This window comes from Acomys minous, assembly GCF_964271855.1.
Source record: "Acomys minous genome assembly, chromosome: 6".
Taxonomy (NCBI): domain Eukaryota; kingdom Metazoa; phylum Chordata; class Mammalia; order Rodentia; family Muridae; genus Acomys; species Acomys minous.
The window spans coordinates 55,532,229-55,551,034 of record NC_140487.1 but is presented as its reverse complement, the minus strand read 5'-3'; the positions used below and the strand labels follow the sequence as shown (position 1 = coordinate 55,551,034).

General features: G+C 43.3%; 1 protein-coding gene across 1 annotated transcript in view; it reads right to left on the bottom strand.

The window, feature by feature from the left end:
* Positions 1-18,806, bottom strand: part of JAZF1 (JAZF zinc finger 1) — a 288,104-nt gene that overhangs the window by 117,997 nt on the left and 151,301 nt on the right. Inside the window, exon 2 of the mRNA XM_084786339.1 lies at positions 4,525-4,597. Within this exon, the coding sequence (XP_084642465.1) occupies positions 4,525-4,597 (73 nt within the window). The remainder of the gene's footprint in view (positions 1-4,524; positions 4,598-18,806) is intronic.

Here is an 18,806-nt window from a genome sequence, read left to right as displayed (position 1 = left end):
AGTTACTGTAGACGAGGAGAGGCAGGCAGGAGCGTGCCATCTCTGTCACAGCGCCATCTCTGTCACAGCGCTAATACACAGCAAACAGGACCCGAAGGCAAGCAGCTTGACTTTGCATCACGTCTCCATGAGAGAAAGGGAAGAAAGCTCATGAGGAAAATACTGGGAATTCTTGAGCATAAAAATTAGAAGGTGATTTAGTGAGCATGTTTGGGCACAATTTTGTCTTTGGTGATTATGGGGGGCGGGTAGAAAGGCAGTTCTGCATTTTGAATTACAAAAAGAACAGAAAGCCATTATGCACAAAATATCATTCCTTGGGGGAGGCTGGGGGGTATAAGTGAGCTTATCTTAGCAACCTCAAATGATGCTTTCAGAACGCTAATTCCCATTAGGTGCCTCAAACAAAAGCACCCAAGAACCTCATCAGAATCATATCATCCCATTTAGAGACTTAAAATGATATCAAGCATAGAAGAAGAAGAGGATATGATATGCCTTGGTGCGCATAAACCTTTGTACTGAGGTATGGAGTCATTCGCAGCCACCTGGCCTTGAACTTATGATCCTCCTGCCTCAGCTTCCCAGTTGCTGGGATCACGGGTGTGCAACATCATACCCAGCTTAGAAATCTCTTTCACTTAACACAAGCTCCCCAACATTAAAGCCCATGGTATCCTCCTGTGAATAAACGGCTATGTGGGAAGGCTCTTGAACCACTCTGCACAACAGTGCAGGGAGCCCTAGGAAGACAGTCAGAGCTGTGACAGTTAGCGACTAGCCTTCCACTCAGCAGCAAATGGTGAAGACGGAGCACAAGAAGCACTGATTTGCAGGCAGACATGGTGAATCTTCACATCTTACATAAAATGTCATATGTATTTAAAAATTAAATAGAGTTGGAAATTTCAATTTATGTTATCTTAATAAAAATATTCTGTAGAGAACACGGAATAATTAACAACCTTGACCATAGTATTACATTTTTAATGCTATCTCTGATATTTATTTTTAGGGAGTCACAGGTGATTAAGAAGTTACCTGATAGCCTGGTGTGGTGGCAAACACCTTTAACCTCAGCACTCAGGAGGCAGAGGCAGGTGGATCTCTGTGAGTTCAAGGCCAGCCTGGTCTACAGAGTGAGTTCTAGAACAGATAGGGCTACATAGGGAAACTCTGTCTTGAAAAGGCAAAAAAAAAAAAAAAAAAGGTGCCATGGCTCCTTAAGGCAGCTATCTGAACTTCTCCAACAATCACGCGAAGAAACATCCAGGGGGCAGTGTGTGCTCTTCGATGCTTTTGATGGAGGTTCACCTGTTTGCCCAGCAGTTCACCCGCCCTCACCTCTTGAGTCAATAATTGTGGGGATGGTGACTGTCTCTGCTCCTGGCTTCCTGCTGGCTGCAGAGCCAAGGTGTCCATCTCTACTGTAGCTGACAGCGGCTATGTTGGGGTTTACCTCTTACATTCACCCCAACCCCAACTTGGTGATGTAGCAGTAGCTTACAAAGGAATTCATGAACGCCTCTCTTACAGGTTTCGGGTTCTACAGTTTCCACTGTTCTCTCTGGGCCGACTGCTGACGTGCAGTTATATTGGCCACAGTAACTGCTCTGGATTTTTTTGTATCTTTGTCCCTTTTGACCCTGTGTCCTCTTCTGTGTTTGCAGTGTTATTTCTCAGCATTCTTCCCTTTTCTTCACTGAGGACTTAATTCTCTGATATCCTGATAAATCTGGCTACATAATGGTTAGAATCTGGAGCCTACTGCACAGGTGTGAACCCAGTTCTCCCCAGGGTACTATCATTTGAATTACATTTATTTTCTTGTTTATTCATTTGTGTATGTGTGTGTGTGTGTGTGTGTGTGTGTGTGTGTGTGTGTGTACACCAGGTTGCATGTGTGGAGATCAGAAGACAAATTCGCTTCTTCCACCTTGTGAGTCCTGGGGATTGAATTCAGGACATCAGACTTGGTGGCAAGCACCTTAATCTGCTGACTTATACCACTGGTCCTTACTTGTATTTTTCTTCTTAATTTTTCTCATGTGTGTACTATAAGGTTTTCCAGGGACTACATGACACATAGTATTGCAACAGGTTGAATGAATAATCCCAAAGCTCGGTAGTACCTATGAAGCCATTTATTAGCTAGAACCATTTTCAAGATAATTAAGGATTTTCTTTCTACCTACAAAGGTCTATTATACTTTGTTAGGAGGGTATAACAATTTAAAATATATCAAACAAATAAGAGGCTTTTATGCAGTTGCTTTCTTCTCTTTAAACAATACAAAGGGGACACTCCACGCTAAGAATTGTAATTCTCTGCTGATTGGCTGGTCAGGGTTATTGCAAAACAAAGTTTCATCTTGAGAAGTCCAAATGTCTATCAGTATTAAACCAACAAATATCTAAACAGGAAAATACTATTCTCCTGTCTCTCCACCTTCAGTAGAATTAGTATTCATTTCCCTTTGAAATTGAAGAAAAAAGGAACTTATTTAATTAATCGTTTAATTAATTAGCGTTTGTGTGTGTCTATTTTGTGGGTAGGTCAGAGTTCAACTTTAGTTGCTGTTCCCCAGGAGACATCCACTTTGTGTTTGGAGACAGAGTCTCACTGGTCTGGAACTTACCAAATGAGCGCCAGGAATTCAGCTTTATCCACTGGGACTGTGAGTGAGCATGGCCATACCTGTCTCTTTAAATGGCTCCTAGGGATTGAACTTAGGTCCTTGTGCTTGCAAGGCACAAGGCACTGATTGAGACATCTCTCTAACCTTCACCATTATCATTTTTTTAAAAGGAGTATCAGCCATCTCTGGGGCCAGGCATGGTAGCATACGTGATTGATTCCAGCTCTCAGTTCAAGGCCAAGCTGGCTTAGATTTCAAGTTCTAGAAGCTGCATAGCCAGAGCCTATATCAAAAACAAAACAAAGCCAACCACAAAACAAACAAAATAAAACCCAGAAAGAAAATAACAAGAACAAACAAGGAAAAAGAGAAGTATGTCTTTGTCACTGTCAGGATGCTGCTGTCAAGGCGGCATTCTTCCATCATCAGCAGTGGCGTTGTCTAAAATCTGGGACTGTGCTTCTCTCCTCAAGGTCTTTGCATTGGCCAAGTTTGCAGCTCTCAAATGTTTGAATCTCTTGCCCACACCCCTACTAGGTTTTTACTTACTTCCTATAGACAAGTTGTGAGGAGTACTAAGCCCCAAACGCAGCACATGCCCACAAAAGGATCTTTTGTTCAGGGTTGATAACCTGGCAAGCTTATACATACTTTCTTCCTAGAAAGGTCAGTAGTAAGCTTAGTAATCTGCTAGAGATGCCTGTTACTTTAGACCAGATCTGTCAATATCAGTGGGTTAATCTAGTATAGTTCTATGAATATACAACTAAAGACTTTTCACCTCTCTTGTGCTATTGCAAATAGCACAGGATCTGTGAAAAAACTCAGACATCTTTATGTAATCTAATATAATCTGAAGGTATTCTGGCAACATGTCAAAAATATAGATGATGAAAGACTAGAGATGTTTTATTCTACTCCTTGGAAGGCCTGATGAGCAGGACATACAAAACAACACGCACGCAGATGCTTTCATTAGCAAATTCCTTTGAAACCATGCAGCTGAGTGCAGCTCAGTGACTCACACCCAAGTCTGGGCAGGAATTAACTACACTTCCTAAAGGGACACCAAAATGAGGAGTGCAGATAAATCACTGGCAGATTATCTCTCCAGACCCTGGGCCACACTCTGGCACCAGGAGAATGGGACAGCCAATAGAAGTCCATCACTGAATTATGGGCAGAGAAGTCTCATTCTCATTAAAAACTAATTTTGCGCTTACTCTTTCCATTCTGCTTTGAGAGTGTGTGTTTTCTTAACCCAAAGGCGACTTCGAGTTCTCACCTCAGATCACTGTCTCCTTAGTCATGTGCGCTGGCTGAAACACTACGTCTTCTTTCAGGCTTGATATTCAAGCACGGAACAGTTCGCTAAAGTCAGGCTCAGAACCAATTTAAGTGAAAACTCATGTTGCTCTGCACATATGAGGGCAGCTGCTGACAGTGTTTCTACTAAAAGATGAGCTGCTACAAAATGACTCTCTGAAACTAAATGATTTCAGTTGGTTAGATTCTAATATATTCTGATACTCCAACTATGTTTTGAATTCATAAAAAGTACCTTTCACCCCAAGATTTAAAAGGTTGGCTCAAACATAAATCCACTAATCTCTCACCCTGCCCCGTGAAGCCAAGGGGGCATATTCTAGCTCTGCATACAAAACACTTAGAAAATGAGCTTGTAAATCAGTCGTGTTTTCAGACATATGCATAGTGGGCCACAATCTACAGCCCTCAGCAGAGAAATAAGAAATTTCCACATAGAGGTTGCTTGAAAATTATCTCATCTGCACATTTTCACACCGAAAGCATTTACTCTGGTAAAAAGACACATGTAAAGAGCAGAGCAGCAGCAAACCACAGCGGCCTCTCTGCAATGGCTTACCTATTAATGTAACTGAGGGCAACATAGGTCGGCTGCTGCAATTCTTGCTTTTCTAAAACACGTGGATCTGTATCTGCAATAAAACACAATTACAATTTTTAAGGTTTTGTTTTGTTTTTACATCAGAATATATGAGGCTCCCTAACATGAAGTAACAAGAGGGTAAAGAGAGAAAAAGATTAATTTAGAGTAGGAAAGCTCAGTCCACAAGGCACAATGATTTGTTCATTCATTCATAAAAACAAGATATTACATTGCTTTTCAAGAAATTCCAAACATCAACAGTGATAAAATGCCCATCTGTCACACGAGCTCTTGCACAACCCCCTCATAAATATTGGCTTTCACTGCGTACAGTTACAATGCTGGCATGGTTTTCGCTGGTTAATCGGCCTAAGAAAGAAAGCCTCTGTTAATTATGCTCACTTCAATACTGGAACAAATTAGTTTACATTGAATAGCTCCATCAATTTGAAAATCTATGGAGTATTATTCTTGTTCACTGAACACTTCTGAGTCCAGATTCATATTCTGGAGGGCTCTCCTTTTTGAATATATAATGATTTGATTACAGCTTTTCTAGACTCTTAATCAGACATTCTCCTAGGGCTTCAGAGCCAACAGACAGCACATTCACCAGGGGTTTTCCCCTCAAAGAGGCAGGATGCCACACACAGCAACATCCAACAATGGTGCTTCTCTAGCTTGGGCGGGTAATGAATGTGCTCCTCACGACAGAAGCATATTCTCAGCTTCCCATGTGGACAAATCACTTCCTAAATAGACACAGAGGAAATGATTATATAACAATATATATGGGGCAGGGGAGTTGCTGTGTATTGTTTCCATGAAGAAAGGTTAAAACACTTCACACCAATATTTTGTTATTAAAGCCTCACACGTACCATCACATGATTAGAAGTCCCTCAGCTGCGCTTGGCAGTAACTCCTCCTTGGATGTCATGACAGACACCGTTTCAATCCCTTCTGTAAGGGAGTGTTTACTGCATGTGGTAGATCTGAGATATACTAACTCCAATGTGCACTAACGGGAGACGGAGGAAGGGACACTGTGGCAGAGAGCACAGGAGGCAAAAAATAATCGGATTGATATTGTTTTTTACTCTCAGATGACACAGCTGGGCAGCAGAGCCAGCTTTATTCATTATGTCCAAGTTAATAATCTTACATTTACTCTATCATTTTTCCTATGCCAAGAATTCCAGGGAACTCTATTTAGAAATCTTCCTTCCGTGAGTCTCTGCCACTGTGGGTCCTTGAAAGCTGAACTAGGAAATAAGAGACAGAGTCTCTTGAAGGTTCCATCAAGCCCAGTATAAAGGTTTTGGCAGAACAAATGGGAACAGATCGGTAATTGCCATTTCCTCCCCGTTTAGCCCCAGTTGCAAATGCAGCTGGGGCTGCAGCTGATCTCTGGCTTAGCAATAAACCCAGTGGTTATCTGGATGCAAGGAGGACACTTCTCAAGAGGACATGGCTTTCAAACACAGCCCCTAACACTTATGCAGGCCTGCTGTGGTCTCCACGCATCTTTGCTTTTTCCGTGCAGAACACGCATGCTTCAGAGGAGATGATGTCTTGTTTACACAAACAGCCATGGGCAAGGTGGACAGAACATGGGTGCAAATGACAGGTGACACATGACAGAGTAACAGGAGAGCTGAGACGGAAACCGTGGAATGGAAAGAAAGGAAGACTTACACCAGGAAGGCCACGGCAAAACAAACAAACAAACAAACAAAAAAGCAAGCAAGCAAGCAAGCAAACAAACAAACACCCCAGTGGAAGGTTTCTCAGGTCTCCACCAAACAACTTGAATTTGGGTTTAGGAGTGGATGAGGAAGCTGCCCTCCTGAGATGTGTTGGTACATGCGTTATTCTGAAGGAAATGAGGAAACTAGGAGCCTACAATTTGTGGATCAACGGGGCAAAGAGCTAAGAAGCCAGTGAACATTTTAGGCAATCTTTCATTTTTCTCTTTGTTCTTGCACCAGCTTCCAATTATCGAGTCTTCCTACAAACTGGATTCTAAATCATTCCAAACCACGCCCCATTAAGCTGTGCACTTTTTACAGTATTTTAGATGTTGCCTTCCCAAGCTATCCTGATTTTTAATTTTTTTCTGTTTTATTAGCGCACGCATGTGCGTGCACATTCACGTGCAGGTATATACTAAATTTCCTATTTCAAGCTTGTGATAGTTTCAGTCTTGAAGGCCCTAACGGCCTGTATGTTGAAGGTGTGGTCCTCAGCCTGTGGTATACTTACAAGTTGCTTAACCTATTGGAGGTGGGGTCTAGTGGGGTCACTGGTGATGCGCCCTTGAAGTGATGATGACACCCTGTCCTCCCTCCCTAGCTTCCTAGCCGGGACAAGGTGAGTGCACTCGTGCCCAGCTACGGGACTCTGCTGTAGCAGGCCTGAAAGAAACGCAGTGCATGCGCCACAGACTGAGCTTCTGCAACCTTGAGCCACAATTTCTCAACACTAGAAACTGGACCACAAATGCTATTCCTGGCTTGTTTAACCATCTTCCCCGATTTTATTTGAGCCCCTAAAAGGTATTATTTGCCCTAAATCAGCCAGAAGAAGCTTTAAGAGAATGACACCCCATTTCCCCTAAGTGGGGTTGGGTAGGTTTTTGGTTGCTCACTTGGGCTATGGAGGTTTATTTTCATTGACAGTTGGTGATAAGTTACTACTGGTCTTATTCAGAGAGAAAATGAGGTTGGACTCAGGGATATTGCTCTTTTCCTTTATCTCTCTTTCTTAGGTTTGGATATAGGGGTTGAAAAGAAGGAAGAAGCGATACAGAAATATATAGGGATGATAGGACAAAAAGTAGATTATTCAATCTACTCCTCAACCTAAGGCCTTAATTGTTACTCACAAATAAGGTTATTTTGAATTCATTGGCATAGAATTTTATATATTGATGCAAAATAAGTTTAATTTTTATACATTGGTATAGAATTCAAATGTAAGATCAAGCTCCACACAATGTCATATTGTGCCCATACAACTCAATTATAATACAAGGTTTACTTCCAATACTTTGAAAGTGCTATTGCAGGCTGCTTAGGATAACTAAGTAATACAAGTTAATTGTTAGTTAATCAAATCATGGTCATATCAATTACTAGTTTATTTTTATCACAAGATTATATAGCCTAGGTTTTACAGATAGATGTAATTCTACATATAGATAAGGTAAAATAGATAAGGTCTTTAAAAACCTCAGAGATGGCATTTAATATGTTTAATTGAATATGGCATTTAAATATGTTTTTATTATTTTTAAGATCTTTGACAACAAGACAGGATAACTCTTGGCAATACCCAGACTACCTCAAAGATGATGAGCATCAAAGAACCTCCTTCTAAAGATGGCTTCAAATGTGGTCAAGAAGCCACTGGACAAAATGTCTTCCTTTCCGCCAAGGACATAATTCTGCCTAAAAATGGGCAAGCTTGGATGCAGGCAGAGATGAAGGCCAAACTCTGCCAAGACAAGGTGAGCAGGTCCTCAATGGTTCTGCTTCACAATGTGTCAGATACATTGGGCTAGAAGGCTGGAGATGGTGCTCCAGCATTATAGATTTTTTGGGGGACTGTTCAGATAGCAAACTCTGTCATTTTTTCATATTGGAAGCTGCCAACCTGTACTTCCTGTTTACTCAAGAAACTAATTTTATTCCTTCTCAAGTCTCTGATGGTGTTGAAGTCCAGATAGTTTAAGCTTTACAATTAAGCTTAGTTGTTTAGCGGTTAAGATGTTTTTAGATCTAGATAGATGTTTTAAGTTGATAGAGATGAGATATGATAGATTACATTCAGAATTTTAGACTCACCAAGATAGGAAAGATGTTTTCTTCAAGGTTGCCAAATTCAAATAACCAAAACATTATGAATGTAACATTTTTATAATTCCTGATGGTTTTGTGGTTTTTCTTGCTGTATGTAGCTTATTGTGTATATGTGTAATAAGATAAATGTATATGTAAAAAAAATAAAAGCTATATGTGATTAAAATAAAACCTAAAAAACAACTTTCCCCTAACAAGCTGGGCCTAGCAGCTGTATTGCCATAATAATGAAGACCAGATTACTGCAGGAAAAGCTCTAGTATCTCTCTGAAGAAGGCGAGTTGAATGCCTTTGATAGCATGCTGCAGCTCTGTGCTGCTTAACTGAATTGTGATGCTGTTGACACCTACACAAACTGTGTGACAATCTTGTTTGACAGAGCATCAAGCATGTGCAACATTCAGTTTGCAAAGCGAGATTCTGAAATTCTACTTTACTTTCCTTCAACATATTCTGTAACCTATGCTTAACTTTCACTCATATTGCCTCAAGTTGTAAGTTGGAGGCTGACTTCTGGCAGCTTCCAAATGCCATCTTCTCTGAAACAAACAGCCACTGGAAGCTCCTTAGGTATAAAGCGCCTCCCTTATTGCTGGTTTCCTCTGGAATACACTCTAGTAGCCAGAAAGACACCAGAGCCTTCTGGGTAAATGCCCCCAGGCCTCAAATTCCTTTGTAGATGAAGCGATTCTTCAAAAACAACCCTAAATATAATATCTATGAAAGCTGTAGCAAATTAAAAGTGAAATGATGTACTTGGTGCAAGTCAGGAGAGACTACAGCAAGGCAACTGGAGAAATCACATCAACTGCTGATCACAAATAAACATGGGCCCTGTCACTTGCTTGCTGGCTGCTGTGTGGTGATTATGACTCTCCATTTTATGAGTTTTAATTATGCTGTTGGGCGCTTTGCATTCAGTAAAAGTATAATAGCTGTTTTCATTATTTCTTCCTCTCTGACTGCAACATAACTTTCTGAGACTGGCTTTATGAAATAGGCAGCTTCCCCAGCTGTGTCAGGATCTCGTCTAGAGATTATAAAGGCAAAAAGAATGTTACCATCTGGTACCAGAGAGAGTCTCCCTAACCACTAGCTAGTGCTGAGCTTAAAACAAAAAGCTTCCTTATACAGAAATGGGTTTGCACATGGTGACACGCTGTAATGGGTGATCTAAAAAGAAATGAAGCGTCCACAGAACATCATCTCTCAGACAGGTCTGTAGCTTATTGGTTCATAGTGCCAATAAAGTGAGAAAGTGAAATGTTGGCTGCAGCCCCTCAGAGACATCATCCACAGCAAAGCAGCCTGTAGACAGACACACTTGAGGGTCCTCATTCACATCATGCTCCTGAAAGAGGCCACTTGGCAATCTGTACGATGTGGCCAGTGAACAAGGACACACAATGACACTCTTCCACCTGCATATGATAAGAAGTGACAGGAAGAGAAACTTTCCCCTCAGGCAGTGAGCTATGTGTATCCTGTGAGGCCACTGGGGAAGATGATGTGGTTTTGGTCTGAAGAGAGATCTCCTTCATATTCTACAGCTTCCAAATACTACTTTCTGTAAGTGCATCACCTCTCTCTCTCTCTCCCTCCCTCCTTCCCTCTGCCCCCCCCCCTCTCTCTCTCTCTCTCTCTCTCTCTGTGTAGGAGGTGGGGTGGGGTGGCTAAAAGAATGTAGGTAGATGCTGAAGGCTGAAGCGGTAAAAGGCCCCAGACAGTTGAATGCCTGCCCAGCTGGGTAAGCGATTCTGAAGAGTTGGCCTGGAGCCCTCTCTTTTCTTTGTAATCATTCAGTGATCCTGATACTAATTAGTGGGTGTGCTCAGCTTCCATCCTTCCCCTCAGCTGCTAACCCTGCAGAGGTAGACCCTTAGTTGTTCATCACCCAGCACTCTGGGTAGGGCTTGTCAAACCCTCCTCTTTGCTCTCAGCATCACCTGCACCACCATAATGTCTGGGAATACTGCTACCCTCCCACACTCTGGCTGCGAGGCTCTTATTTCAGCTCTTCCATCACCACACACTTTGCTCCCCAGTGACCAACAATATGCACAGGGCAGGCAGCTGATTAACCTCATGATGGGAACACTGAAGACTTTGGGTTGAGCACGATACATCCATCCATCAAGCACATTTGTTTCCTTGACCATTCAGGACCCCAAGAAAATGTGGCGGAGCATAGGAAAAACCACCAAGGGGAATAAACAGGAGACAGAGATAGTAGACAAGTTACTTCAACCAGTATTTTGGGACTAACAAAAGAATATGAGAAAATGAAGAGCTTGGATAAAGTTACAACCTCCAGACCCTATAGTGGGGACACGAGAGCCAGGAGCTGAACCCTGCAGAAGCCTTGAGGGACCCTGCACTAAAAGATGCCAGCTATAAATGGAGAAAGCTCAGAGTTTAACCCAGAGAACTCAGAATACCTATAGACGGAGGGGCAGAGAGGGGGAGAGGGCAAGGCTAGAAGCTGTACTGAGAACACCAGCAGCCAGTCAGGACTGTTCTACTCCACTAAGCAGGTGTAGAGAAAGAGTCCAGATGTTGACATCTGCTGAGTCCCTAATTAAAAGATGTTCCTGCAGTTACATCTATAGCCAACAAGCTCCATCTGCGCCTCCACCCACAGGCTTTGACTAGCTTTTTATTGCTGTGGTGCTCAGATAAGCCAGCGGCAGTCAAGGAGTGACTAAGCACTGCAGGCAAAGGCTTGAACCTGAGTGAAAGCCACCAAAACAAACACGTGGAAAGAGCAGGAAGAGGGAAGGGAGAGGGCCAGGAAAGAAAAGGGGAAGGTGGGCATGCGGAACAGAGTGCAGATGACAGAAGCCTGCAGATTTCTGTGACAAGCCTCCTGAAATGAGGCTAGCACCACCAGGGCAAGAACCAAAGCGCCACGTCTTCCCACAGCTTCCCTCAGTTCGCTGCTCCCACCCAGTTGTAACACTGCACTCCACATAGACTTTACAGCCATCTTACAAGCCCAGGACATTCTTGTTGCAACTTTTATTCCATTTTAAAACTAAATTTGTTGAACCAACAATTTACAAAGACCGACTTTTAAAATTCATTGCTGGTTTACTTCAGATGCTGAAATAAATATTTCTTGTTGGCACTCGACTTTAAAAAATCCTATGAGTGTATGTAACCAGCCTTTTTGAATGGATCAACTTTTCCTTAGTTTATAGACACGTCATTTGAAACCTTTCCCAGGCCATAATTTCCATTACAGGAAAGTCAGTGCAAATTATACTGAGACTCTTGCCTTCCCCAATTCACTGTGAAATCCAGATGCAGCTAAGTGTTGCTGTAAACTTTATGAGCGTAATATCTAAAAGTCAGGGATTCTGTACAACAAAATAACAGCATCTATTAAAAAGCATTCATGTTCACATGTGGAGCCTGGGTCTTCCTGCTGCAAGTCAATGACTAAACAGGGTTGAGTAGGGACTTTCTAGACAATGCTCAAACACTGCAGCTACAGCTTGCCCTGTGACTATTATGGCCAGAGCATTAAAATTCTGCTGTTCAGCTTCCTAATTCTTTATCAGTCCTTCAAACTCCTATGGTTACCCGCTAAGTAGCTATTTAGGAAACTCAGTGTTAGAAGTCAAATCTAAGCCAAAGGCTCTGTCAGTAATCCGTGTCCACATGATGGAGGCTGAATAACTGAGTGAGCACCCAGGGTGAGAAGTAAAGCACAAGACACAGAGATCAGCTCAGAGAGCTCTAAGATCAGGGGGGCTCGGAACGCAGAGCCGGTGTGAGCCCCTGCGTCCCTGCACAGACACAGACGAGCCAGAACACATGTTCAGAGCATACAAAAGAAGACGAAATCCTAGGAAAGGGCGGGCTCATGTGGGAACGTAGGCACTTAGGTGAAGCTGAGGTCATTACGGAAAGGCAGTAGGGTTGAGCAGACAGCTCATTAATTACGGACTTTTAAGCAGAGATACTCAAGGATGGAGGTTCTGAACTGTGGGCAATCCTCCTGGAAGGGGGGTGCTAGTGCATCCTGCTAAATATCCCTCAGTGCACACAATCAGATACCCTCACTACAGCAAAACCCACCTGACCGCAAATGTCAGGGCCAGACCGAGAAACCCTGCTGGAAACCCATGTGGTGTTTGTGAAGAATGGATCACGTAGATAATTTTTAAGTTTTCCTGTCTAAATCAAGAGGCTAGAATGCCAGTCAGTGGGCAGCAGGGCAGTGACATGAAGATAGTTGGGACCTAGATCTTAGGAGCCTGGGCTGTTTAGTGAAGTCAAAGTCACTGAATTCATTTCCTAAAAGACATCCTGAATTCTTGTCATGTGTTCCTTGTTTAGAGGAAATTCTAAGTCAGTAGCTCATAACTGGGCAAGAAGGATGATTGGGATAGCCAGTTGACAATAATCCAAGGGCTGGAAAGATAGCTCGGTAAAGTGCTTGCCTTGTAAGCACAAAGACTTGAGTTCAAAGCCCACTAACCACAAAGAAATTCTGGGTGTCCTGGAAGCTCACCAGTCATCTAACTGGTGAGCCAGTCTAACTGGTGAGCTCCAGGACAATGACAGATCCTGTCTCAGAGGAGGTGGATGATACCCAAGGCTGACCTCTGGCCTCCTCAGGCATGTGTACCTCATCTACTGATATAGCAGTTAGTGTACATGCACACACACACACACACACACACACACACACACACACACACACACACACACACACACGCATGCGCTCACACACATACATGCACACATACTACAAAAAGCCCTCAATAATTTAAGACAAACTAGCGAATAAATAAATTGCTCCAGAAATGTGGCATGATTCTTTGTGAGGGTCAGGGCAACTTTTTGAAAGAAAAGTTTCTAAGACTCTGACTAGTCTTGAGCAGTAGGAGAGAGCACACAGTCTGTGAAGTCCAGAGTGGCTGGTGTGAGAGGCATGGGATGCAGAGCAAGTTTCCTTGTGGGAGGGCTGGACGGCTCTCTGAGGGTCAGCCTTAATCTCACAGGCAAAGCAGCGCCATGGGGGGAATAAGCTAAGACACTCATTGTGTTAGGAAACAGTGGACACGGTAGGGAAGATGGGGGAAACTGATGTGAAAGACAATATTGGTGAATGAAGAAATAGAAATACAAGATTTTTCCTGTTATCGAGTAATTGTCTCATTAGCAACAATAAAGAACCCCAAACTGCGAAAAAAACATTTGATGTTCCAAGAGAGGTCTGCTTCTCATGTGTGACAGACGCTGTGCAGAACTGAGAAGCTGGAGCTTCAGAAAAGGGAGAGATAAAGGGCTCCTGATGCGGACAAGACTGAGGATGCTAAAGAATCTCCTCAGACCACCACACATTCTAGCAGGCAGCAAAGCCACGAGGTGTTACACAACAGTATCAGACCACCACACGTTCCAACAGGCAGCAAAGCCGCGGGACGCTCTCACAACAGTATCAGACCACCACACATTCCAACAGGCAACGAAGCCACGGGGTGTTACACAACAGTATCAGACCACAACACATTCCAACAGGCAGCAAAGCCGCGGGGTGTTCTCACAACAGTATCAGACCACCACACATTCCAATAGGCAGCAAAGCTGTGGGGTGTTACACAACAGTATCAGACCACCACACATTCCAACAGGCAACGAAGCCACGGGGTGTTCTCACAACAGTATCAGACCACCACACATTCCAACAGGCAGCAAAGCTGTGGGGTGTTACACAACAGTATCAGACCACCACACATTCCAACAGGCAACGAAGCCACGGGGTGTTACACAACAGTATCAGATGCTCTCACAATAGTAAAAACCCAAGCACCCTGACTAAAGATGCTGTGGGGAACTCAGCCAAAGTCAGCTCAGCAGTGACAAGGAAAGGCCTGGGGCACACTGCAGTTGAAACCAGGTGACTAGTACAGCTCACAACCAAGGACAAGAGACTGGGTGTGCAGTGAGTCAAACCGGGGTTCTTAATGCAGTGTTTGGTGAGTCTACTATGTGATTCTCCAAGCCTTACTAAGGGAATGGCCCTCTCACTGGGATCTTTGTTTTTACTTCTTATATCTTTGGCTTAAGAGGCTGAGCCATCTCTCTAGCTCTGTTCTTACTTCTTGGTGTTAAGATAATGTGCCACTCTTTACAAATCCAGCTGCCTCCACTCAGTATTAGCTTCATAAGCCCCAGGATTCTTTTTCATCCCCCAAATACTGCAAAAAGCAGTACTTTCAGCCTAAGTGGAAATAAAGAGCAAATCTCTAGTGTGAGATGGAGCTATGCTGCTCAGAGCTCTAGCCCACGAAGCATTTTGAAATTAAGGCTTGCACTACTGTGGACTGCCGACATTTGATATCAACAGCATGACAATGCATCGGAAAGTTTAAAACTCATCATTCAAATGGGAGTTATCACAGGCTGCAAGATGCGGCTCAGAAGACATTTCCCTCTTTTTTACATCATGATGCTTTGGAACATGGCTGCCTGGTGTAAAGATTATATTTCCTAGAATTCCTTGAGCCATTGAGTCTATACTCTGGCCAGTAAGATACAGGGCTTTAACGAAGCCTGTATGTCTTTGAAGGCATGCATGTACCTTTCTTTATAGTAATTTGCCTCCAGGGTGATTGGAAGAATGACTGCTGCCCCTGCACAGACTGCAAGATGAGATAATTTTGTAAATGAAGTCCTCCTAGGCAAAGCAAAGCAGGAGTGTGTGTGGCCGAGCAGGTGGAGCCCCTTCTCTCTCCTGCAGGACCACCTCCAATACTTCTTCCACCTCAGGTCCTGTTACTCAACAGCTCCTCAGGAAATGAAGCCAAATTGCCATCCAAACAAACGACAATAAAACCAATACCCTAAATAACAGGAATGCTAGCTCAAAGTTCTATTGAGAAATTATCTTGTGTCGTCATTTTTCTGGATTAAAGAATACATTAGATTTTATCATGCTAAACTTATGTAACAGAAAAAGTAAAGTGGCACCCACACTGCCATATCCTGTGTGGCCAACTGCATCGGGATGGCTAAGCATGGGAGAGAAGGAAGAGAGGCCCATCATGTCAAATGATGGCTGCTTCAGCTGCCCCAGCCTTCCTCCACCACTGGTTATTAGTGGGCAATAATGAAGCAAATTGCACATGCATATCGCCTCTGAGTTATCAACAATGCGATGAGCAGTAACCTTTGAAGCTGTCAGGATCTTTTCAGGCAGGCAATTAAAGTGAAAAATGAGAGTGTGCACAACTTCCATCACCCAATACTACATGTACCAACACCACCTGCGAACACTGACACTGGAGCGGGCACAATCTGAATATTTATTAATGCAGATCTGTTCCCATTTGTTCTTTTTCTTCTCTTATAACCCAAGCTACCCTCACCTGCCAAGAAAGAGTTTTTTTTTTTCCTTAAAGGGCAACTCTGACACCATGAATCACATTTATCTGAGACTTACATACACTGTGACATCTTTCCTAGCTGCATTAAAATAAACCTTCCTTCCCTTTCCCCTTCAGGAAATATAAGTTTAGGATAAGCCTGGGTTCCAAAGGAGAAAGATGCTGAGAGTGAAGTAATCCCAACTAGAGAAGCACTAAGTAACCAAGCTGAACATAACCGAGAACAACTGATGTTAATGCAAAGTCAAATACATGTACGTCGAGTACTGAGTGTAGGCACTGAAGCCTTCTCCCCAGGTTTCAAGCAGACAAGATTCCTTGTAACACATGTTGTCATCTATAAAATTCATACTGGAGAGCCACATAATCAAGTTACACATTTTTTAAAAAGCGTAAGTCTTATGTTTTAAATCAGTTTACAACTGTATGCTGCGTGGCATCTGTAGTTATCCTAGGTATATGTGGTCTATGGCCACAGGTTGGACACACTTGCTAGGGGAAGTACCTCATACTGATTAAAAAAATATCACATGCAATATAGAGTCCAGAAGTCAGTGTGTGTGAAATGCAATATAGAGTCCAGAAGTCAGTGTGTGTGAAATGCAATATAGAGTCCAGAAGTCAGTGCAGATGTAGGGGCTTTCCTTGGTTTTTCTACCTTACTGTAAGTATTATTCTGAGATGGTGTCTCTCAGTGAACTGGGTGCTCACCAGTTCAACCAGACTGGCTAGCCAGAAAGTCCAGGAATCCTCCTGGTCTTTGGTCCTCCACACTGGGATAACAGGCTCCTGCTAACACTCAGCTTTGATATTTGTGTTGGGGATCAAACTCAGGTCTCATATTTGTATAGCAAGCGTTTCACTGACTGAGCCACTTTCCATCCCCTTGTGAAATATTTTAAATTCAGGCTTCACCTCAAGTTCTAGTCAGTTTTCACCTTTTTTACTTTCTAGGAAGGGCCAAGCTTAACAATCATGTGATCGACTCAGTGTCTCCACTTATGTATTCTAATGACTGGGAATCTTCTTTGGAAGAGGGATGGTATGTTTCTAAAACTAATAGACTCCATCACTTGACCTTTGGGACTCAGGGTTTTCTATGCTGGCAACTTTCACCTCTATAAAAAGTCAAGCCATTATGAAGCAAGTTAGTTTTACATTTTGGAAGCCTGTTTCATCTAGGATTTGGCAAACAACACCACCTAACAGCAACAGCAACAACAAACCCCAAACTCTGCCTCCACTCTTCCCATCTCCCAGAGAAGTCAAAGACTTTCAACAAAACAAAAAACCAACCAAGCAACCCAACAGAGCTGGCCATCTGGATCGAGGGTCACACAGTGGCTCTCCCTCTGTCATTAGACCTACTGGTGTGTACTGGTTAGAGCTTGATCTGAGCAGGCCTGGCTGGCCTCCTGGAGGATCACACATGCTGTCTCTGTGCCCAGGTGGGGACCAGAAACACAGTGTTCAAGCTCATGGGCCTCAGATACAACACACGGTTTGGGACGCATGGCTCTGGATTCTGTCTAAGTTGCGTCTATTTTATTGCTAATGAGTAGGGACACACATTGAGCAATCTCTCTGATGGTGTGACTCTGGGCACTAGGAAGTCCCTGGCCCTCTCACTTAGCACGTGGCAGATGGTTCCTGACAATAATGGGCTCCGCAGGAGGACTAGACAATTCTCTAGCCCTTCTGATACTTTTTTTTTAAAAAAATAAAGTTTTTCCCTTGGATGGGCAATATAATACACAAGTTACTGGTTTGTTTTGATGTGTGATAACTTCATGACTAGAACAAGTTTCTCAGGCTGCTTTTTGGTTTTCTGATACAAAAGTCAGTGACTCACAGCTTATGTGGTTGTTATGAGGTTGTGAAGGGAATTTAAGAGAGATAAGCCTTACATTGCACAGAGTACAGTAAATACCTAATAAATCTTAACTAATACTATTATTTCAGGAGGTTAGTGTTCACATTGTGGGATTACAGTTGTGAACAATCAATCATTCCTAAGTGGCAGTAACAGCAGATAAAAGTATTCTTACTGGCACTGGGGCCTACCATGTATGGGTGAAGAGAGTTGCTTTCCGTGGGCAGTCCTCACAGCAGAAATGTTCCTTTGGAAGAGCAGCGGGGACGGGCAGAGCCTGGACTGCTTGTCCTTTTCCAAAAGGTCACGCAATGATCAGCAGAGGTCCTGACTGAGGCCTCCAGCGTACTCACCTGACAAGGGCTTGTTCCTTAGCCACTCTCACTGCTTTCCTCAGGTATGGATAACGGGTCTCAGCACTCACCCCTTTCCCGATTGCTTCTGTTTTCTTGTAACAGGCTCCCACACGGCTGTGGCTGGCCTCCGACTTGCTATGTGGTCAAGAATGACATTAAACTCCTGCTCCTCCGGCTCCTACCAACCCTGGGATTATGGGCTTGTGTACTGTGCTCAGCGCTCTCAGCATTAGCATGCTGACACTAACCTGCCAAATGGTCTCTCTTTTTCACATATAAAGGTGACCTTATCTTTTGCACAAATGAAAATGAATTCTTACAGCCAAATTAAAATGAACAGCATGTAATTGTTAACATGTAAAATTTGTTTTTCTTCCCGTATGGCTCAGCACCACTTTACACATGTCAGAACACCCTGAGCGTGCCCTAGGCATCCCGTCTTGCATGTAGGTCCTCTGACTGCTATCCAGTCATGGGTATTATCGTCAGAGGACTGGTGGCTTCATAACAGGCACGGCACTTCCCATGGTCTAAGAACATGCTCTGTTGCTGTCAATACCTGTGTAGAACGGTGAATCGCTCTTGGGGCTGGTTGGCTTTGGTTTTATGACTATCACGTCAGGAATGAGCAGGAGTGAATCAGAAAACCATTATGATGGGACAAACACATCAGGGGAAACAATTTCTTTCCTTAAACAAAGTTGCTCCCTCACTGCCACCAAACAGCAGCCTTAGATTCATAGCAGAACTGACAGGATGGAACAGA